The sequence below is a fragment of the Brachycentrus maculatus genome, unplaced genomic scaffold (assembly GCF_059751285.1).
Source record: "Brachycentrus maculatus isolate JH-2025_06_01 unplaced genomic scaffold, ASM5975128v1 h1tg000050l, whole genome shotgun sequence".
Taxonomy (NCBI): domain Eukaryota; kingdom Metazoa; phylum Arthropoda; class Insecta; order Trichoptera; family Brachycentridae; genus Brachycentrus; species Brachycentrus maculatus.
The window spans coordinates 1,353,587-1,377,081 of NW_028280804.1; the positions used below are offsets into that span (position 1 = coordinate 1,353,587).

General features: G+C 32.5%; 3 protein-coding genes across 9 annotated transcripts in view; 2 read left to right on the forward strand and 1 right to left on the reverse strand.

The window, feature by feature from the left end:
- Positions 1–564: 564 nt before the first annotated feature.
- LOC148312057 (transmembrane protein 179) lies at positions 565–6,868 on the reverse strand. Its single transcript, XM_088277806.1, has 5 exons — positions 6,643–6,868; positions 6,169–6,312; positions 5,036–5,197; positions 3,923–4,007; positions 565–3,184 (listed from the first exon to the last, which is right to left on the reverse strand). Exons 1-5 carry the CDS (start codon positions 6,750–6,752, stop codon positions 3,005–3,007), a joined length of 681 nt encoding a protein of 226 aa, XP_088133932.1. The 5' UTR covers positions 6,753–6,868; the 3' UTR covers positions 565–3,004.
- Positions 6,869–11,616: 4,748 nt separating this feature from the next.
- On the forward strand, positions 11,617–18,399 carry Yif1 (Yip1d-interacting factor 1). Its single transcript, XM_088277807.1, has 6 exons — positions 11,617–11,651; positions 11,850–12,047; positions 14,123–14,397; positions 15,263–15,386; positions 16,002–16,264; positions 17,705–18,399. The coding sequence occupies exons 1-6, from the start codon at positions 11,648–11,650 to the stop codon at positions 17,921–17,923; spliced, it is 1,083 nt and encodes a 360-aa protein (XP_088133933.1). The 5' UTR covers positions 11,617–11,647; the 3' UTR covers positions 17,924–18,399.
- A 4,020-nt stretch (positions 18,400–22,419) lies between these two features.
- Positions 22,420–23,495, forward strand: part of ps (RNA-binding protein Nova-1-like protein passilla) — a 103,523-nt gene continuing 102,447 nt past the window's right edge. Inside the window, exon 1 of one of the 7 annotated variants that reach the window (XM_088277811.1) lies at positions 22,420–22,603. In XM_088277811.1, coding sequence (XP_088133937.1) covers positions 22,486–22,603 — 118 coding nt within the window. In that variant the 5' untranslated portion in view covers positions 22,420–22,485. Of the gene's footprint in view, positions 22,604–22,906; positions 23,361–23,495 lie in introns of those variants that run through there. The other 6 variants (XM_088277808.1, XM_088277809.1, XM_088277812.1 and 3 more) reach the window with 6 other exon arrangements.

A 23,495-nucleotide genomic window follows, 5' to 3' on the forward strand; every position in this document is an offset into this window, starting at 1 on the left:
GAAGCATTGTAATGCATTCACTTTTTTAGAAATTTCCCCATATAATGTGGAGCCAGAGTCAACATCAAAGTTGGCATAATAAATACCATGTCAAGCCACACTCGACACTTGGAGTGGTAAGGGTTGAATATAACATTGAAAAGTTTCTTTTGTTATTTTATTTTATTGAAAAATCACAGTATACATATTTGTAACTAGTACCTACATAATGATAAACTTTGTTATTATTTAACATTAGTTTGCATTTAACTTTATTGTTCAATGTTGTGATAGCAATATTAAAACACAAATTCAAGTTTAGCTGATACCATGATTAACCTGTTAACCGGGCGGTCTGCTTCACTCCGTGTCTTAAATTCATGTCGAGACATGTATGGATGGCTAGTACCTTTGTTATTCGATAAATATATGTCCATATATATATATATATATATATATATATATATATATATATATATATATATATATATATATATATATATATATATATATATATATATATATATATATATATATATATATAATTATATATATATATATAATATAAAGGGTCCGCCAAATAACTTTTTTTTTTTTAAAACAGGGCGCAAAACATCGAGTGTAGCTTCGGCTGTGTGGCACGTAGCGCCGTCCTGTTGAAACCAAATGTTGCCAATATCCTCCTCTTCAATTTTTGTGAACAAAAATCCGTTCAACATGGCCCGATAACGATCGCCATTGACTGTAACGGCCACTCCTTGCTCATTTTCAAAGAAAAATGGCCCAATTATGCCTCTGGACCAAAATCCGCACCAAACAGTGACTCGTTTTGGGTGTACCGGCTTTTCAATGTATGCGTGCGGGTTTTCTGTGCCCCAAATACGACAATTTTGCTTGTTTACATACCCGCCAAGATCAAAATGAGCTTCATCCGAAAAGATGATTTTTTTGGCAAAATCGGCATCTTCTGTAAGTCGATCGCAGGCCCACTCAGCGAAGCGAAAACGCATTGGATGGTCAGTTGGCTTCAACTCCTGAACCAATTGGACTTTGTATGGCGTCATACCAAGGTCTTTATGCAAAATTCGTCTCAATGATGTCTCCGAAATGTTCAATTGTTGAGAACGACGGTGAATTGATGTTGATGGCGCTTCACGCACACTTTCTGCCACAACATCGATATTCTCGGGTGTACGCACTGTTTTTGGCTTTTCACGCTTTGGTTTATCGATGAGGATGCCAGTTTCTTTCACTTTTTTCACAAGATAACGAACATACGGAGCTGACGGTGCTTCTCTTCTTCCAAAAACCGTACGCAATTTTCGCACACATTCTGCAACATTACCATGATTTTCAAAGTAATGTCGCAATATTTCCCAGCGTTGTTCAAGCGTATACACAACCATATTCGCTCAGCGGAAGGATAAAACTAATTATCTGTCAAATCAGACATGAGCTAAGTGTTACCATTCACGAAATAAGCACTAGTTGAAAAAAAAAACTTTAGATGGCGGACCCTATATTTCAAGGACGTATTCATATGTCCTTCCCGTACCCGATATTGTTTGTGTTAGACGTATTTATGCGTCCCGCCCGGTAACAGGTTAAAAGTTTAGTACATACATTGGTAATAAATATATACTTTCCTAAAACTTACTTACCTTTTAAGGTGGTGAAATCATTTGCAATCCTAGCAAAAACTTTCATATTCCTTTGTATACAAGTTAAGATTCTTTTCAATTTAAATAAATACACCATGGAACGAAAAGGAATAACAAATTCCGCTATATTATCATTAGACAAATGTGGCGTGTAATTTTGTGCAGCTACAGGCATTCGTTTTAGTATTTGATTCATATCGGGACATATTAAGGCATATTAAATAAACATTTCTAACCTGCAGAGTCTACATTGAAAATGTATAGTTAGTAATAACAAAAAATACATGAGGTTAACTCCGTGTTAATCTAACGCAATTTATCAAAGGATGCAGCGTTCTTGTAACAATTAAACATTTTTTTACAGTAAACACAATTCAATAAAATTTATTAGTTCTAGAAACTTTGGATCCAAATAGGAAAAGTTAAGGTTGGTACAAACTATGAAAATTTATATGTATAACAAAACATAAAGTCTTAATTAATTTTTATTTATTTTGTAAAAAATTATTCAGTTCACCTGATGTAAATAGGTATTTCATAATGCTTTTTATTGCTTGCATCCGGGCATAATTATATAAATTTAATGCAGGATACAAAGTTTTTTTCAGGGTGGTCTATCAATATTTTTCCAACTTTATTGAAGTATTTCGTGTTAGATTATATCTCCGTAATTGTACATTTTCAAATTGCGATTTACAAGACCCCAGAGATGTCTTAACAAATCAATACACACTTGGTCACTCACATCTACCGCTATGATACATATTAAAAGGCATAATATTAAACATTTTCATATATTGCCAAGAAAATGAACTACATATGAGCATTATAACTTGTTTATATACTGTTGATTATTATTTATCTACAGCTATGTATTATAAAATCTATTTAGGTGGACTAATCGAATAAACAACTTATGTTTTTATAAGAGAGATTTGGAAAAAAAAAACTCAACAACAGTAGTCAGATTTGGAGCGAAATATTGGAATAATAAATTTACTTAGTAACACAAGGTTTGTGGGACTTTCAAAATTTTAAAATATAGTAAACGTGTTTTTTTTTGTTAGTTAACCAATTATTAAAATAGTTACAAATAGAAAAAGGGTTGAAACAAAATGGTTTATACCATAATGCATTAAGAGCACTAGATGTGCTATTACATTTATCAGCGTGTTTATTGTGAAGGAATGGTAAGTTAATGAAATGTTTTTTTCTAGTCCAAGTATAATTTTCAGCAGACTTTACTTGATATGGACAACATTAGCGCAGCATAGAGCCTACATGTCAGCTTATGTTTTCACGTGACAATGGCAATAGTACTAAATGTGGTCTGAGAACGGCATGATGGACTCGGAGTCCAGCAGCTAGGCGGCCGGCTCGTCCCTCTGCAGGGAGCCGCTGGGGGACCCGCCCTCGTTGATGAGGCGCTGCCTCTCCCGATACATGGACACGCGCACATTCTCCATCTGGTGGTAGCGGCACAGCTTCAGCATCGCAAACACCGACAGCCCCACCCAGGTGGCAAAAGAACCCCAGGCACCAAACTGACAAAATAAACATTAAATAAAATATACACATTTGCTGAAAACACCCAATGCAAATTCACATTTCCAGTGTTTTGTACACTTGTTCACTGTTTAATTTAAACTCGTGTTGTGGTCCGGTAATTAGTGTTGTGGACTCCGGGTCAGAGGTCCTGGGTTCAAGCACGCTCAACTATTAATTTTGTATTTTTAATAATGGGCTACTTATGCCCACAAAAAAAATTATATGAAATTTAAATATTTGCATATATAATATGTCTGCTTCTGTGGTGCAATGGTTGGCGTGTTTAGCCACCGTGCTGGAATTCCTGGGTTCGGTCCCAGGGGGGGGAATATTATCCTGGGCTGGTCCTTGAAGCGCAGGGGTGATGACTTTGCCTTCATGTAAGTAACGATCAAGATAACACTGTGTCAATATGATGCAGTGCCCTATGCACCATTAGGTGCGGATAAGGGTTAGAAGATATATAATAAGAATGCAAATATTTCTCTTTTTAAAGATGTCAGTGTATCTAAATAAAAAAGTATGTCAATAGTAATTAGTCTTATCAGATTCAGCCGCTGAGAACGAAAGGACAGACTTCCACATATCGCCCTTCAAGGAACCCCTGAAGGACACAGACCTCCAAAAAGGTGGAAAGACAGCTGGGAGTCAACATCCCAAGAGCTACAAGCGGAGGCACAAACAGATCCTTAGGATCCAGAAAAAAAAGGAGAAGAGATTCAGCTGATACATACCTGAGCAGTTCCAAGTTCAATATAAAACCCGGCAGTATCAATTCCATCATGTTTGTCAATATCCTGACCGGCAGCTATCTCGCACCTTAAAAAATAAGAACATTTTTAATGTGGAATGTTTTATAAAATACATATCATTTTTATTTTTATTTTTATTAAGCCCCCACTCATTTACGAGTGATTTTGGCTCTAACAAACAAAATACATTGTAACAATAAATAAAGGACACAAGAGGAGATAGTGATAGAAGCTAAAAAAAACTACAAACAATAATAATAATTACTTGAAATATAAATAATATCCAATTGTACATTTAAATTTTTTTTAAAAACACACACATAAACAAATCTTCATTACTTTAGAAATAAGAATATTAAATTAACACATCGCTCACTCCTTTCAACAACGTCATATATAAAAAATCGTCAATTTTCAGTTGTGCATGTTTTCGGAATGCCCAGAAAATGTACTATATCACAGCAAAAGCGGCATATTTTTAACTTAATATTTACCCGCGGGCAGAAAGAGATGTTTTTGCATTTTGAAGAAAAGGTATTGTTTCATAATTTTTTTAAATGTACTAAATATTTTTCAAATGGAGAAAAAAATCTTCATGATTTACCTAAAAAGATCTGTTGCACAGTATAATGTTCAATAAGTGGCTTGATATTTATTTTTAATACATTTTCTTGTATTCTTAAACTTTAAAAACGATCTCCTGTTCATCAAAATCAAAAATCAAGATTTTTTGATATATGACGTTGTTGAAAGGAGTGAGTGATATATTATCATAGTGCTTGACAATCAATTAGTTTTAACCCACATTAATTATCCTCTTTTCCAGTAAATAAGCTGGAACATTATTGAACCTCTAAAAAAAGCTATGGGTCCGCCCAATTATCAGCTAACTATCGCTATGGTGGCCTTTTTCCACAAATAGCAAGCGAATCTTATTTACATTATTGCTGAAAATTTTAACTTATAAATTAACTTGAATCTGAATTTTTTTGAATGTCAATTAACATCTGAGTAATTACAAAGAAAAAAATAAAATCTAAGATTTTCATTCTTATTTTCTCAATTTATTTCTTTCAAATTAATTTGTACACTTACGAAGGGAATCTTTGTGTCATGTCTTGACACCAAGTCATGAAGCCCAGTGTAATCATGATGGCGGCAATCACAATAAATCCACACAACAGTATGGAGCTCAACACGTCTATGAAAGCCGATAGGAAGGAGCTGTCTGTATTCTTGTACACATACATTGATAACCTGGAAATGGATTATATCTTTTATACATAACATCAATCAATATGGGTTGCTTTCAACTTCTGGGTAACAATGAATAGTAAATAAATAAACATATAATGGACAATCTTCACCTTCCTAATAACTGAGCCAATTTAATAAATACAAACATTTTTAGTAACTATGATAAACCCACTACCCTACAGTACATATTGCGAAAAGAAGTAGGGATGACAGAGATGAGGAAATTTTACAGGGGAGACAATAAAACTATCGAAAGTGAGTTCTCTCAATCATTTAGTAGTATTTTCTTTTAAATATTTAAATTCATAATGTTTGAATAGTTATTTGTTTAAGTTTAGATAAAGAGCACAAGAAAATCACTTCCATAAAGAACAGATTTTTAAAAATCCTTATCAGCACCCGATGGTGCATATGGCACTGCATCATATAAACGCAGTGTTATCTTGATTGTTAACGCATTAAGGAAAGGTGATCCACCCTCCGCTTCAAGTACCAGTCTATGGTAGTGTTGAATAAATTAGAGTTAAAAAAATCAGTTATATTTATTTGATCCCCCCCTGGGAATCAAACCCGGGACCTCCAGTACTACCGTACTGAGCGTGCTGACCATTACACTACAGAGGCGGACTAAATACATGAAAAAAAACAAAATTGACTTGTATGCGGCTGAGAATAGTTCTGAATTCAGCTGACGAGTTTATTATCAGTAAAAGAATTAAGTTTAAAAATACTACATTGCATTAACCGCTTCACACTCGCGCGCTTACTGGTGAGCGCAAATTAGCTTTTACGTTAGATCCGCGCGCTCACAGGTGAGCGTGTTCACTTGGCGTTATGTCCGCGCTCTATCACATTTGATACCTTCATACATAATAAAAATATACATTAGTTTGGACCAATTTCTTAAAGGAAACCGAGTGTGAAGTGATTAAAAAAAAATGCCTATTTTAGTAGTGAGAAAATAATTTTACCGGTAAATCTGTACTGCAGACACAATGAATAACATTAGACCTACGAAGATGGCATAGTTGCAGTAACCTTGCGACGCCCAGGAAACATTGAACTGCCCGTCCGCCTCCTGCCATTCTCCAGTGGAAAACAGCAAGCAGTGACCCCTGGAAAACATCACGTGAGAAAAATAATACAACATAACAATTCACGTGGAGGTGATTGAAAACAAACGAAAGTCATGTTAACTTTCAGACTTCCTCAATCTTTCAGAACCGCGTTTCGGAGGAAAGTCAGTCACAGACAGTAAATTATGTATATAAACATGTCTTGTTTTGAGCATTTTATTTGGCCAGACAGATAAAATATCATTACTAGTATAAATGAACTATGCGAAATGCAAAACTATCCTAAATATTATCCCAATACCATTCCAGTATATTTAAATAAATATGTGTACACACAAATTTTCATTGACTGAATGAAGTATTACGTACCTAAATTCGTCTTGATGCAAACTCATTGGCACAACAATGCAAAGTGATAAAATAAGACCGATAACGTAGCCAGCAATTTGGCTCAACAATAATACGTTCGTTAAGGCCATTTTTATACGTAGTATGAAATTGGATTGATGCAAAATATCGACCAAAGATTAATCGTGTAATATCCAGGCGAACAAAAACATCACCGCCGAACTGTCAGTAATCGATGACACACTCCATAGATATCGCTGGATGATAAAGACACCACAGATAAAAAAACAGCAAAAGAGAAAAGAGTGAATGTAAGTAGGAAAGCATCAACGCACAAATAGCACGCGGAAATCACTAGAAAACGAGTGAAGGGAGTAAAGGCTTATAAAAAAGTACGCAGACCGCCAAATGAAAATATTTTAATGGACCCTTATGTACTATAATTTCACAAGTGCTAATTATATTATAATGAATTTATCGTTACCTGAATTCAGAACTATCCTAATTGTATGAAAAAACTTGTACAGGGGAGGCAATCAAACTACTGAATGCGAGTCTTCTCAAATCATCTCGTAATATTTTCTTTCTAAAATTCGGCTTCAAAAATTTCTAAAAACTATTAATTTCATTTAAGATCTTTCTGTACCACAAATCCTACATCATAAATCCTACAAAGTAAACTAAACATGAGTGAAAATTAAATTAAATTGTATGCGACTTTAGTATAATTTTGCATTAAGGTGATAATTTAATCTTTGATTGTTGGTTATTGTAGGAGAAGATGACTTTTTTTAAAAAGAATAACCCGCAAAGCCGCCTTGTCTGAAGGTAGGATAGTAAGGATATGAAAGGTAAACGTGAAAAATACATCAGAAACACTTGATGAATTAAAAATATTTTTTTATTTTATTAATTTTACAATCATCTTGCATTATTATTATAATTTTTTGTATTTTGTATCCAGATTTTAACCAATGAAGGTAGGTACTTTATTTGACTAACCGCTAAAAACATTCACATTTATAATATTGAACCAAAAATCTATGACGCTAAATAAACTGTCGAAATTGAAGTTTATGCCGGTTTTTATTTTTATCGGGTGAATGTTATGTTGATTTGAATTGCAAGTTTAAATGAAAAGACTATGACGGATACTTCGATTACTTCTGATGTAGATTTAGTTGTGGGTGAAGAAACTGAAAGTCATATAGTGATAGAAGATGGTAACTGGGATCACGAAATGACCAATGCTGAAGATGAGCATTCTGAGATTCGTATAGAAACCATTGATTCCTCTCAAAAAGACAGTAATGAAGAAATAAGTGACATGACCGCAGTAGAAAATGAGTTCCATCTCGAGGCGTATACCAAGGAAGACGAGGAAATTGTTAACGAAAGTCAACCTGTAATTAATATACAAGAGGATTTTTTCGACGAGTCTGATGAAGAAAGCGACGATGAATTTGAAACATCTAACATTAAAGGTCCCGATGTGTTGGTAAACGTTTTAGGTAGAAAGATGACAAATGATGATCTTTCATATGCCGCTGAAATGAAACAACAAATGAAGGAATTTTTCAAAAGTTGTTCTCCTGATTTGAGTTTCAGTACATTACTACAACTCTTTGTTCAAAGAATACCGCAACATAATCCTACATTTGTTCTATCTCATGATGAACGGCCAAATGTACTTTTACCTGAACACAAGTATGCTATTTTGTGTTCCGCGACAGAATGTTCCAACGCTTACTACAGAGATGGTAGTGATTGGGAAGCCATCGAACAGAAGAAAAACTTCTTCGGTTTCCCCCCTAACCAAGAAAAGTGTAAGGAATGGATAGAAAGCCTCGGCCGCTTGAAGTATCTCCATAAAACTTTAAATGAAATGCAGATGTACAGAATATGTGAAGACCATTTCACTGCTGAGGATTTCACAAACGAGTACCGTGAAGAACTTTTGGAAAGTGCTGTACCCACATTGTTACTTGGAAAGCTTGATGAACCTTCCGATATGTTATAATAAGAAATACTAAATATCATGTAAATGTCTTTCAGTTTTATGTGTTCCACTTATAAATAAATATGTGTGTTTTATATTTTTGGTATTATTATATTTACCTTCCCTATCCTTACTATCTTACTTGCAGATAAGCATCTATGACATGCGCTTTGTGGGTTATTCCTTTAAAAAATATATATTATTTTAAAATAAGCACTTTTTGTTTATTATTTTTCATATCATTAGAGGCAGTTGATAGAATACATCACTTTTGGGTCAACGCATATATTATTTCCTTGTGTCTACCTTTCACTGAAATGCGATTCTTACTTTTTTGTGAAATGTTGGGGGAAGAAATAATTCACAGCTTAACCCAAGAAATGTGTTCTGTAAAAAACAGTGATTAAGAAAAAGTGCAGTCAAACTCAATATGTCAATTATTTATGCAGTAGTGTTTAGATATCTTTATTAGGAGGTCTCACTTGTGAACCAAATGATAAACCTGCAAGGTAGAGGTGTCCAGTTTTATCCTTCCATCATAAGTAATTTATGTACACTATAATAAAGAGAATATACAAGGCATCAGGTTCGCGCCGCCCAGGACGACCACTGCTGACAATTCGTCGGCAGTTCTTGTCAGAGCTTCGGGACGCGGATCTGACCTGGGAGGATGCAAGGGAGCTGGCAGCCGACAGAAAAGCCTGGAGACAGTTTGTGGACTCCATATGCTCCACCTAGGGAGCGGATTTGGTTTAATTAATTGATAATAAAGAGAAACAGTGCTGTCCCTAGTAAAGCTAGTTCCGTTGCAAGAACTTTTGAGGCCCCAAGGATACTAAAGTAATTATTCGCTTACTTGGAGTTTTTCAAAACTACATAAATACTGTTGGTGAGAGTGGGTATACTGTTTTAGCTTGAGGCCACACCTGTCACGCACCACTAGAGATGGCCCTGAAGAATAATATCAATTTTGATGTGCTGTATATTACCAGGATTTTATAACTGTCCCCCATTGGATTTTATAATAAGAACGCCACCAGTCCGAGGCTAAATTCTCTTTACTGTGAGTGTTGGTTCTCTTTTTAAAGAATGTAGACTGCTGACCTTGCACACCAACCCTCCTCCTTTCTCATCTGGGCTTGGGACCGGCAATGGTGGAGTTAGATGGATCGACATCGCAGGGGGCTAATCCCTTTAAACAGGCCACAAGGCCTACACCAAGAAGAGGAAGAAGAAGAAGAACGCTATCAGTAATCCTGATGCAATTTTTTATAATTATTATATGTCAATTAAAATTATTATATTATTGAATAGTTAAATAAAAAGGAACATTAAAAAAGTTCACAGTAATTACTGATTTGATTTGTACTTTTGCTAAATATGATCAATGCTGTATAAAAATATAATAAGCAAGTTTTAAAATTACATTTTAAAAAATATAAATGAAGTTTTTGATTGATATTTCCACATAGTAGAAAATGTTATTGTGATGGTATTATAGAAGTCAGGGTATTTACTGAGCTATTTTTGGCTGGTTTAAATGATCGCTTTATACACTTTACCATTTGCCATGGTTGACAAACATACTTAAAATCAAAGCTTTTTTCGGAGAGATTCTTTTCTGATTTCACGTTAAAATAAAAATGTTATGTTATGAAAACAGCTTGGTAACATATTTTCATTGATATACCTACACATAGATTAAGTATAGCACTTTAATAAATTTGTTCTTCTCCTTTAAAATAATCATCTTCAAATTCTTTTACTCTGGCATTCTTTATTTCACATCAATGTTAACTTATTTTACTATTTGTGAACTTGTTCAATAACCGGTAAAATAAAGTCCTTCATTCTGTCCCCATTAACATTTATTGATCTTTTGGTCTGAAACATGGAAGATGGGCAATTTATGATTATCGCTATTAGTTTCCTCTTTATATATTGGAGTTTAAATGATAAATTTGAATCTCTGTTGCCTTTTGTAATGCTGCAATGCTGTGCTTCTTGCAGATAGTATAAAAGACCTTCAGGAGCTGGTGTCAAAGGTGTATAATGTGTGCAAGTCAAGTGATTTGCTGATAAATATTGACAAACTCATAGTCATGGTTTTTTAACTAGATGAATGTAGACCTGGATGTAAAATAGTACTAAATGGAGAAATTTTGGTACAGGTAGATGATTTTATATATTTGGGAAGTATGTTTATTAGGGATGGAAAGATTGATAATGATTTAGAAAGGTGAGTGAATGCTGGGAACAGAGTGAATGATGCATTGAATCAGTTATAGCAAATAAAAACCTTTCGGCGAAAGCTAAACTGACAGTGCACAAAGAAGTTCTGGTTCTAGCCCTAATGTTTGGAAGTGAAGCATGGAGTTCGCAATAGAAGGATGAAAGTAGACTGAATGCATTCGAAATGCGATCTCTCAGATGAATGTGTGGCAAAAATGTATTATTTGTTTGAATGGTGATAAAAGGAAAGAATTGAGGAAAGGAAAGCTAAGCATTATTGATGTCATTAAGATAGGAATGTTGAGATGGGTTGGGCATGTGAATCTAATGAGTGAAGAAATAACAGAAAAATAAGACGAATATACAATTGAAATAAATAGGAATTGTACTCTAGAAGTTAACTCTTGGCAGACCGTTTTATCAGCATAAAACTTTAAATTTATTTTTCTACTTAGCATGAATAATCAATTATGACATCACGATTGATCATAATTCTTGCAGGACTAGTTGCCTCAAAAATATAAATATTAAAATCATATCAAAACGACCTTCTCTTATAAAATATTCGAATTTTATAGTAACTATACATAATAAGAAAAATTCACTTAAATTACCAGTATTTCATTAAAAAAAAAACATAAAACAAAATGGGGGCAAAAAATAAATATAACACAATTAGGTACTTTAATATCCAGTACTTGCTCACATTTGTATGTCTATTTAATATATGACCATCATGCTTTAAAATACGGCAAAAAAACTTTGATTAATGTCAAATTCAATAATTCGCTGGTGATGTGTAAGTTTAATAATTAATAATAATTTATTTGTATTTTAAAATCTTATTTATATGATATAAGTCGTCAATATTGTATAATTATGATGACCAATCTAAAATTTCCACCTGCCAATAGAAATATGTTGCTCTGCTTTACTCTCATATTGTGTCATTTCATATGGTGTTAGTCAATATTGTAATGTTTTGGATTCATTTTAGCTGGGATTGGACGTAAAGTAAAGCGGGTGAGCGATGTGGCTGCTATGGGCATGGCGCCCACAGCGGCTCCTTACCCTCAGGCTTCATCATTTGACTCTTCCTTTGCGGCTCCGATGAGTCAAAGTACACCGCAAAGTTTTGACGGCAATGGTTTTGATCAACAAAATTACGGATTCAACGCACCGATGCAGAATGCTAGTAAGAATATTGAATTTCACTTTTACATTTGAATATTTAAGAAATCACAGACGCTTATTTTATAGTGTAAATTACATTTCATATTTATATGATATCCTTTCACCTTCTACAGTAATTTATTCTTAATCTTTTGTGTTCATTAATTCAATTAGTAGGAACGTTTTTCTTTATTAAATATACTGTTTTTATTTTCTAAAATGAAGTGTGTGTCACCACGAAAAAACTTTTACTTCTCAGTTTATTAAAAAATATGTTTAATTGGTAGTGAATCAGCAAATAGTTAATAAAATTTGAATGTAATGAACATTCTCGCTTACCTTTGTCATTTCTTCTCACCCAGTATTTAAAATAATAATCACGCACTTGTATTTAAACACTACTGGTAATAACATTAAGTTATATTTAGTCATCATCATCTTCTAAAGGCAGCGCCTTGTTGTGTCAGCCACTTGTTTCTGTCAGTCGCCATCCTCTTGCATGAGCCGCTTCAAATCCTGGAAGTATGAAGTTCTTGGGCGGCCTCTTGTTCGTTTTCCCAAGATTCTTCCTTCGAAGATGTTGCTAAGAAAGGTGCTATGTCTAATTGAGTGCCCTATTAGCTTGGCCTTCCTCTTCAAAATATGATTTATAAGCTCTCTTCTTTCTTTTACGTCCTGCAACACCTTTTCGTTGGACTTCCTTACGACCCATGATGTTTTGGTCATCTTCCTCCAAACCCACATCTCAAATGCTTCAAGCCGGTCTTTTTCGTACTTTTGGATGGTCCAGGTTTCACACCCATACAACAAAACACTCCAAACAAAAGCCTTTATGAATCCTTTTCTTACTTCAATTTTTAAATGTTTGTTTGATAGGAGGCTGTACTTTTTCATAAAAGTTTGCTTGGCTAGCGTTATCCTCTTTTTTATGTCTAGGGTACATTTATTGTTATATGTTAGCGTGCTACCCAGATAACAGAATTGATCCAACTGTTGAATTACTCTATTTCCGAGAAGTATTGTTGGATGGAGGTCAGATTGCTCTTTTTCAACGATCATTGATTTTGTTTTGGCGGCATTAATTTTCAAATGGAACTTATCCAGAGCATTAGAGAGAGTGTTTAACATGTGGTTCATGTCACTCTCGTCCTCTGCTATCAGGGCGATGTCATCAGCGAATCTTATACAATGTATTTGTTGACCGTTTATTTTTACTCCATTTGTTTTTTCCTTCAACTCTTCTTATATTTAGTAAAGGGCAATATTTCTTTTGTCATTTGAAACTAAAAGATTTTTGCACCTTTTGTTATCCATTCATTAGCAGTCGAATCTGTCAAGTGACAGTGTCAACCATATAAACATAACCTCAGCCAGATGAAAAATTTATAACTTTTACCGGTAAAAGTACAATTTGGTGGTACAAGACTATTTGTTTTTGAAAGGGGGTACTTGGAAATTTATTTTGCTTAAAACATGGCTTTCATACTGCGAATTGACATGTCTAAATAAATAAAATGCAAAATTGAATTTTTTCGTCAGCAATGATTGTGTTAAAACAGAATTCAATTCATGGTTAAGCAATTTTTAAGTAAATAAATAATCATTTCTTGAATGTTTTTCGCAGATACTTTGTGGTACATTTTATGAACTTTATAAAATTAAACAACTTTGTTTTAACCACTTTTTTATTATAAGTACACTTTAACGTACCTTTACACGTATACTTTAACGTATCTTCCAGTGCAGGCCCTCCACTTTTTTGATGTCATCGGACCATCTTGCCTGGGGCCTACCTACGCTTCTGCGTCCTGTTCTAGGCCTCCAGTCAAGCACCTTTTTCGTCCATCTATCCTCAGACATACGTGCCGCATGACCTGCCCAGTTCTACTTTAATTCTGCGATTCTTACAGCCACATCTGTTACCTTGGTCTTTTCCCTTATCCAAAAATTCATTTTTCTATCCCGAAAGGATATGTTTAGCATCCTTCTCTCCATTGCTCTTTGTGCTACCTGAAGTTTATATATGATTAGTTTTGTTAGGGGTGTAGCATACTATTATTTAAAAAGAATAAATCCACTATATTTTTGTATGTTTAGATTTCCCTGCATACCCTCCTGCCGATAGTTACACGCCCCCTCCGATGGGCGGCTTCCCTCCGGCCGCGGCGCAGTTCGGCAGCATGCTGCAGCAGCCCGTGGTGCAGGATATGGCCATGCAGTACGGCCAGCAGCTCGCCAACCAGGGCAAGGACATGGTCCACCGAGAACTAGAGAAATATGTTACGGTGTCCAGGCTTAAATACTATTTCGCCGTGGACACGAAATACGTCCTCAACAAACTGCTCTTGATATTCTTTCCGTACACTAATAAAGTAAGTGTTCATTTTTTCTTTTGTTATTGGGCTACAGTGTAATATGACTGCTCTTAACTATACGGAAAAAGATTTTCAATTCAAAATTGAAGATACTAAATTAAAAAAAGTATATCAAATTAGATAATTAAAATAAAAAAATTAAATATATACTTTCTACGTACAAACTGATTTTTGTGAGAAATGTTAATAGGTACAATATAAATCTTCTTCTAACCCTTACACGCACTCAAAGGGCACTGCATCATATCGACGCTTTGTTATCTTGATTGTTAATTGCACAAAGTCAAGGTGTCAGGTACTAGTCTAGGGTGATATTGAATAAATACGAAATTGAAAACTTATTTTGATCCCCTTGGAAATCGAACTCGGGACTCCAGCACGGTAGCCAGATACGCTAACCACTACATTATGAGGTGGACAAATAATATAAATGAAATGCAAAAAAATCCAATTATATAGTTTTAAAATTGATTTTTTGCACTATTTAAAATTAATTATTTTACGCTTTTCCGATAACTTTATATGTGAAATATTATTAAATATTGCTCCATGCACACAATATTTGTACTTTGTCCACGAATAAATAAGTATACTTTTTTTTTAAATGTTGCTAAAAATTTTCCTTTTACCAGACATTTAAAAATTGCTGTCGTGGGTTATAATTCCACTAATTGCAAAATGAATTCTAGAACAACTTATTTTCAATCAGTCTTTTCAGGTTTGTCGTAGTGTATTTTTGTATTTACTTTTCTCACCCTTACTATCTCGTCAGCAGACAAGGCTCTACCAGAATGGAGACTTGTCTGTAGGTTATTTACTGTCTGCGAGTTATTCCTTTAAAAAATTGTTTTCTTTTGTTTAGGACTGGAGTATTAAGTATGACCGGGAAACTCCATTACAACCGAGACTTGAACCAAATGCCCCCGATTTATACATTCCTACAATGGCATATGTGACTTATATAGTATTAGCTGGATTTGTATTAGGTAAGTTGTTTTCCTTAGTAAAATAAAACAATGTCTGCCATTATCTTGAACACACGTTTTCAGACTGAATTCAATTTTCTTAGGTACAGTATAGTGGCTAATAAAAATAGTTTAAAAAATACTGCTAATTTATTTAAGTCAAACGAGTTTTTTTATTGCCAGTTGTTATTTTACATGGGAATAAAAGAATGACATAATAACCTAAACTAATGTAGATCGTCAGAATTATCGGATCTTACCCACCTTTAATTGGAAGCACTGGAACGCCAGTATCTGTTCTCTCTGGCACTTCATAATAGGTCCCTTCCATAAAAGAGCTCTTGCTAGTTTGACGCATTTATTGTTTAACGTAAACAGTGTTGACTGCGCGTATGAACTTCTTAATATTTTTTAACTCTGCCCGACCTTTGAAATAAATTGATTAATTTTATGTACCCCTAATGCTTCATAATTGTTTCTGTATTTTAGTTGGTACTCAATGATGGATTGTATTTTTTTTTACACTATTTTTATTTGTTTGTTTTTCGGGAGCCAATGTGTACCAAGTAATGAAAAGTTGTGTATACTTTTACGATGGATCATTCCAGGTAACTGATTGAATTGATTTGTTTCCAGGCATGCAGCACAGATTCTCTCCCGAACAGATAGGGATTCAGGCATCGAGTGCGCTTGCGTACAGCATTTTTGAAATATTTTTGTACTTAGCAACATTATACATTACAAATATCCAAACAAACCTCAGCACACTGGACTTACTCTCCTTTTCTGGGTATAAGTACACCATTATAATTGCTGCAATTCTCACAAGTATTGTATTTAAAAAAGTTGGATATTATTCGTGCCTTATTTACTGCAGCATATCACTCGCATTTTTTCTGGTAAGTGGCCTTATATTATGTTATAATTACATATATGTATTTTAAATATTTTTTAAAATGTTTTACAGGCTTAAACCTTGGCTGGTGGCCTTTATCTCGTACACTGTATTTCCTTTGCGATCTGCTTTATTAAAAAAAATGCTTTTTAAACTGGTAGACCATAGTTGAGTGAAGAACCGTGATTGGCAAATATTTCCAGTCTGAAACTATTCTACTGGACTGAATGTTTTTATTTGCGTGTAATATTTGATTATGATTATTTCTTATACATAACCCTTAGTAATAAGTAACATGATTAAATTGAAAATATGCTGTACAACAAGCAGTACACTTTATAATTAGAAGAGTAACTTTGTATCTTTTAGATTGAATTTAACATGGGAAATAAATAAAAATACCAAATAAATAAATGAGCTCATGATTTATAATAGAACATAACATTTTTAAGTTATTATTTTATTAATATGAGATTTTTCCTTATCTTTTTAAATTTATTTTTCATCCATCAAAATTCTTTGTTAAGTTTAATAATTTGATCTTTATTACATCTATTCTCACTTGGGAGTTTTCTTCATTTAAATCCTTGGCTTGCAAAAACATTTTTATGCATAATTATTTTTTACATATATAATTAATCTAATTTTGTGCATGTTTCAATACACTTGTATAAACTAACAGTAAACCAATACTGGTTATGTGTATGTAACAGTTTATCTTTTTTTATTATTATGATAAGTAATGATGACTGTCCAGTATGATTATCCTATAATTTGATGTATGTCTATTTAATATATTTATTTTTTACAGAAAAAGCGGAATATATGAAATATGTATTGTATTAACCCATTCAGATATAAATTAGTACCCTTGAATAAAAAAAGTAATATTATTGTCATAACTCATCCAGAAATATGGATATTTTTTCCTAATTTAACAAATTCAACTGTCCAACCAAAACAAAAAAAAGTTAATGTATAAAGTAATCAATTTAATTTTTTATTAAGTATCAGGATTAACCTTTGAACAGATGTGGTAATTATACACATATTATCTGAAAGGGATAATCAATTACACCGTCATATAAATAGCTATTATTATTATTCTGCAAAGTAAGGCAGAGAAAATGGAACCCCACAAGCGGCTGTCCTGACTTACAATCCTAGTTCCCTTAACATCCATCAGTCATATATGCCTTTTACATAGACTTTTGACAATACCAGATTTCAGGATTTTTAATACGAATACTTCAACTCTATACTTTTTCTGGATAAGGCAAACCGATTTGTGTTTGAAAATAGAAATCACGTTGTGGCAGAGTGGAGATAAAAATTCTGAGTCCGCAATACTAACCGCACGACCATAACTTGATTTAATTGTAAATGATTTAAGAAAACATACATGTGAATTTGTTTAAAAAACATTTTATCTATATAATTTCAGGTGAGAACATTAAAAGTGCAAGTCCTAATAGAGCCTACAAACCAAGGATATCCTCAGGATGCATACACGCACTCTAGGCACAGCAGCGGGTCCAAACGTAGAGTGTATTTCCTGTTATTTGTGGCGACGATGCAACCAGTGTTGTCGTGGTGGCTCACCTACCACCTCTTGCCGCTGAACAACGTCCCTGCCGTCGACCCATCACCATTAAACTCGTAATCCTCATCGTTACTTTAACGAATGGTCTACCAAAATAATCTTCGTAAGTTGTACTTCAACTTGGAAGTCATTAGAAGTTATTGAATATAAGAATCAATTTATTTTATACTGTTTTGGTTGCCTTGAAAATAAAATTGTCAGTCATGCTTTAAGCTTTTTGTATAATTGAACTGCCATGATATGTTTATAATTATAATATTAATTTGCTTTCCATGTATTGAATAACACATAATGAACTTAAGTTTAGCAAAATCCTACTGATAATGAATATTTTTATTGATCACAGAACCTTAAGGATATATGGTAGATGTCAAGTATTTTCCCTTTTGTGTAACTGACATTTATTTCTATTTTACAAAAAAATATCTGAGATTCATCTTCCATAAAACCGATTTAGAATTTCACCTTATAGCATGTAATGAAATGTTAGTGTCCCATGCAAGAGCAATGATTAATAAACTATTTTTACAGAAAAACTTTGTATATACATACAAGCGGAAGTCCATTATTATTTTTTAAATTCCCAAATTCCAGATGTGTAATGTAACATTTAATACATACATACATACATTTTAAATGTCAGTGTTCACTTCAAGAAATGAACAAAATCAAGGGAAATTAGTAATATCTCAGAATATTATGCTAATAAATATACATATATGTTAAATAATAATTTTTATCCAATATAAAAAAAAAGTGTTTTACTAACATCATTATATGGAAATTTGACAGCAATTAATATTCTCATCACACTTTTTGAGTGTTGTTAATGTTATTGCATAATCCTAAAACATAATCTTTCTTACAATAGTTTTAATAATTAAATAAAAAAAATTACTAACCATCATTTATGATGGTTTTATGTCAATTATCAACAGTATTTCAATCCCTATTGTGTAATATTCTCTCGGTTTGAGGTAAAAGAGTTCTTTGATGTCTCAAATCTGATCTTCATTAGAAAAATCATTCACCAATTAATGAGGTTTGCAACGATTCATGGCTATATATTTTAATCCCAAAGTATGTTGTTACTGTCGTGAAATTGATTGAAATTGAAATCGAAGTGCAGACTTGTTTTCATCAAACAAGTTAAAGCATAAAAATTGTCAAAACCACCATTTTTATTTTTATTAAGGCTTAGTATTGGTTTATTTCCAAAATGAAATCTACCTCCCAAGAACTTGATGTCTGATGTATGTAATTTTTGTATTCAAATTTAAAGGGTAATATACTAATAATGTAAGTATAGTGATACTGGTAACACAGTGGTATGATTTTATCCGTGTATAAAAAAAGATATTTTTACATAAATCTTTTCAATATTTTTCAAATGGATTAATGTTAATTGAAAGATTTTTTTTCATCCAAGTATCTGGTCTCACAGTGAAAAATATTAGCTTGAAATCGGCACAAATTTTAGCTGTGTGTTTATTTGGGTGACATTAATTAGCAATATATTTTCAAAATTAAATTTTATGTACTGATGACATACATAAATATTTCAATTTAATACTTTTTTAAGGTAATCTTAAGCGGCTTGTGTTTGAAAATCAATGAATCAAGTTGACATAGTGTCTTAACCTTAAGCGCGGGTCTACAACTCGTCTCATAAATTCTTTCCATGTTCTAGGCATTTTTAAGGAATATTTTATAATTTTTTAATTAAAAGTCGGAGAAAAAAATTCCTAATGTAGGATGAGGTTCTTAAAAATAAACACAATAGTAACAGCAATGTTTAAATTACAAAATATTTATATTTGTTCTTTATGATGTTTAATGTGTGTTAATCTGTTTGTTTATACCGCTGCAAACATACCATTTTACTAGTATACTTAGGAAGTTCTTTTTTTGGTACTTACCATTTGCTGCATTCATTCACCCATTAATTAATTTTGTTAATGATCTGATTCGTTTTAAGTTAATTGACAGTCTGTATGACCCATTTTCTTAAATTTAAATTGAAGATCCCAGAATAAACCACATGTTTCATAAAATACTTTTTTCAGAAAATAATAAAAACCAAGTATGTTACGATATTTCGTAACATTTTATATTTTTCACAGCCGAGTTGAGAGACACATAAAAAAATCCATAGTTGTGATTAATCATTTATATGGAATCTAAAAATCGAATAAAACACATTTATGGTTTATATTTTAAGGTTTTCAATTATCAATGCTCATCACAAGATAAATTGTTTTTATCAGATATAATTTAATTTGTTTTCCCCGAATATATTAATATATTATCTATGAAATTACCAAAAATCTCAGTTATTACAATTTGTTTTGATATTGCGTTTTGGCAGAGATTTAGTTCAACTACAACAATCATAATTCATTGAATCATTGAAAACATTCCTTACTATTATATTCATTTCAAACCAGTAAAAATGTACATGACTATTTTGTGGGGAAGAAATATTATGATGCACAGTGGAAGGTTAACGCAATGTAGAATGAAGACATTTATCCTGTCTTTAAAAACTTGAGATAGATGTTTCACCATACTGCCATTATAAGGAAAAATGCTGCGTCTGCAACCTAGGTAAAAGATAATGGACAAAATGTAAGTAATTGATATTTTATAAGTTATTGAAAACGCCAATGACTTTTTCTAAAATTATAGACATCAATAAAAATTTATATAAAAGAAGAAGAAACAATAAGTTTCCTATGAATTTCAAATTGTTGTGATTGACCACGGTCATACGAACATAATTTGAAAATATTTTCCTGATCTTTCACAAATGATAGGAAATTAGATGCTAGGTCCAATGATAAAAATATTTGTGGATACCGCATTTCTCCTTATACGGGCCAGTGTAAGCACTAAGATGGTGCTAAAAGTGTCTGCAGACAAACTGAAAAACGGCATGACAATTGCCAACCATCACTGTCAAGTCGCACAACGTGAAGTAGAATAATGATGTACATTATATTATTTGGATATAATACGGTTCCATTCAAAATAAAATCCTAGATTTTTTCTGTGAATGTAGTCTAAAGGTTTTTGGTCACAAAATTAGTACATTAAAATTTCCCAAAACTTATTTCCTAATTGAAATCTTTGAAAAAAATGGATTCATAATCACAACTAAATCTTCCAATCTCTCTATGTTAACCAGGATTATGTGTTTTAAGGTTTTTGTTTCTTCTAAAGTTTAGCCCCATGTTATTAAACATTAAAGTGCAATTTTATCTTAGTGTATTTTTACTGTAACTATTGTACTATAATTACAATGTAAGGTTTTAATATAATAAATTATTTGTATTGCTAAATTACAATGGCTTTTTCTAAACATTTAAAAAATGACAAAACCCTATATAACTAAGATAATGATTGATGATCATTTTTCTATGTTAGTAAGTATTTCAATACCAGCCCCAACCACTATAGTGTGTTTCACTTGCGAAGGCATGTCCGACTTGTCTAATTGCATAATTAACTTCAATTCCTGTCCTTGGTTAGTGTTGTAAAGTTTCAAGCACAGTCACTTATAAACTATTTGAAATTTTACATGGATCTTTTCTAATGAACTATTTTATATTTATCTGAAAACCGTAATTACAGAAATTCAATTTTTACATTCTCTGCTTGACTATTTGGCAAAAACCAAATATCCAATATACATATTATGATCAGATAAGTAGTAAATTTAATAAAAAATAGTAAAATACATATATTTTTAAGAAAGTCATTCATTTTTCTCTTTCTGAAGAAAAAAACCTTAGTCTTTGTTTAGGAAAGTAAATTAGGCCTAATTTAAAAAGTTTCTGAATATGTTTTTCTAAGTTAATTAAATGGATGTATGAAAATTTTGGTGATAAAGTGTGATAATAATTTAAAATCTGCATTCCAACTGAGAAAAAAACTTTTTGCAAATAATTTTTTACCCTGCTTCTATTATTACTGCACATAAAATATTTAGTCTGTCTTTTATTTATTACCCATCCAAAATCCTAGATCCCCAAAACATGATTCCGAAAATAAAATATTAAACAATGATTTATTCCCATGTTCTGATAAGGTCTAGATTACTTATTAAATTAAAATTTAAAAATGCTTATGTAATTTCTTTGAAATTTTAGTTTAAGAAAAGTAACTCAATACAAAGAAAATTATGCAGTCAACCTACAATGAAAATACATAAAATACAAGATTGCATAAATGCACCAATTTTGTTTGCATTCTTTATTTAGACCTAGTCTTACCAAAATAGCGCATGACGCACTGACCTATATACGAATTTATGTCATTCAAGGCATATATAAATCAGAGGATGGGGAAAAATAAGTTTTACAGTCAATAACAGCAATTAAATATCTTTTATTTTTGGGAAATGTTTCGAATTATACATTTTACAATAATTGCGAGAGATCATAGTATAAACAAACGAAAGAAAATTTCTCGCCGCTCAAATATCAAAATAAAGGAAATTCTGAAACGGAAAGGCGCCTAGGAAATAGTAATCGTAACATTTTTGATCATGCGCAATACCGATATTCAGCTAAGTTCATGTTGCTTCGTTTTTACTAACAGATTTTGTACCCTGATCCAACATGGCCGCTGACTCAGGAATGGATACGTGCCCTAGTCCAGAAATTGCCGATTCCCGAAAGCGTCCCCTCGATGGAGACACAGAAAATGGGGATATCAAACGGTCACACTTCAGTTCAGGTATTTATATAATTAAGTCATTCAAAAAGTTTAAGAAATTACGTTGTTTTGATATTACAAAATTCGTCTCTATGTCATTACGTCTTCGACCACCATGAGATTTGACCGTGCATATTTTGTATTTATATGTTTCGCAGTGTATACTCGATTTATATAGGAGTCATTGCAATGTTTTGAATAGAAACCTTCACTCTTTAAGTGGTGACACTATTTATATATATAAATTCTCTTATCATTACATCTACTCTGAACTATTGCAAATTTATGTTTACAAATTTCCATACGTCACTACTCCCAGCTGGTGACGAATACATTTCGAATGAAGCCTTTTGTGCGCCGCCAGATTCCTTTCGGAAAGAGTGTTTTTCCTTAATATAATCGAAATTTGACTGTGATTATTCTAGTAATAATAATAAATCAATTTATTTCGCTGGTTACTGACAATTAAATAAAAATACTGCATTAAAATCTTCGTTATTTCCATTTCGCGCTCGTGTGTGTTCTAGTATCATATTGATTATTCAAAATAATATTTTTTTTAAATATAAATATTGTGCGTGCTCAACAAAAGAAGGTTGAAATTCCGTTCAGTGTTTTCGAAAGTTTAAACTTTAAAGGTGTTCCATTTTTTGAAATTTTATGGGTGTTGAGTAATAATATTCTCAAATGTTAAACAGAGGTGATTACTTTATGGTGAATGATTTGGTGACAGCTTTGCCGGTGGAAAATGGTTATAGAAAGCGAGCTCCCGATTACTGTGAGTAATTACATATCTGTTATTAATTACGTCCATTTATTATTATTCAATAAATGTAGCTATTTTTAGTTAGCCTTCAAACAATCGAATATAGCTTGTATTATGGGTCTATTAATCAATTCGATTCAAGATGTT

Bases quoted from the DNA above. Each gene is read 5' to 3' on its own strand.
- LOC148312057 (XM_088277806.1), bottom strand. From the start codon at position 6,752: ATGGCCTTAACGAACGTATTATTGTTGAGCCAAATTGCTGGCTACGTT. The intron at 6,313-6,642 runs GTACGTAATACT...GATGTTTTCCAG, and splicing joins TTGCATCAAGACGAATTTAG to GGGTCACTGCTTGCTGTTTT. The intron at 4,008-5,035 runs GTAAGTGTACAA...TTATTTTTTAAG, and splicing joins ATGACACAAAGATTCCCTTC to GTGCGAGATAGCTGCCGGTC.
- Yif1 (XM_088277807.1), top strand. The intron at 15,387-16,001 runs GTAAGTTGTTTT...ATTTGTTTCCAG, and splicing joins ATTAGCTGGATTTGTATTAG to GCATGCAGCACAGATTCTCT. The intron at 16,265-17,704 runs GTAAGTGGCCTT...ATATAATTTCAG, and splicing joins TATCACTCGCATTTTTTCTG to GTGAGAACATTAAAAGTGCA.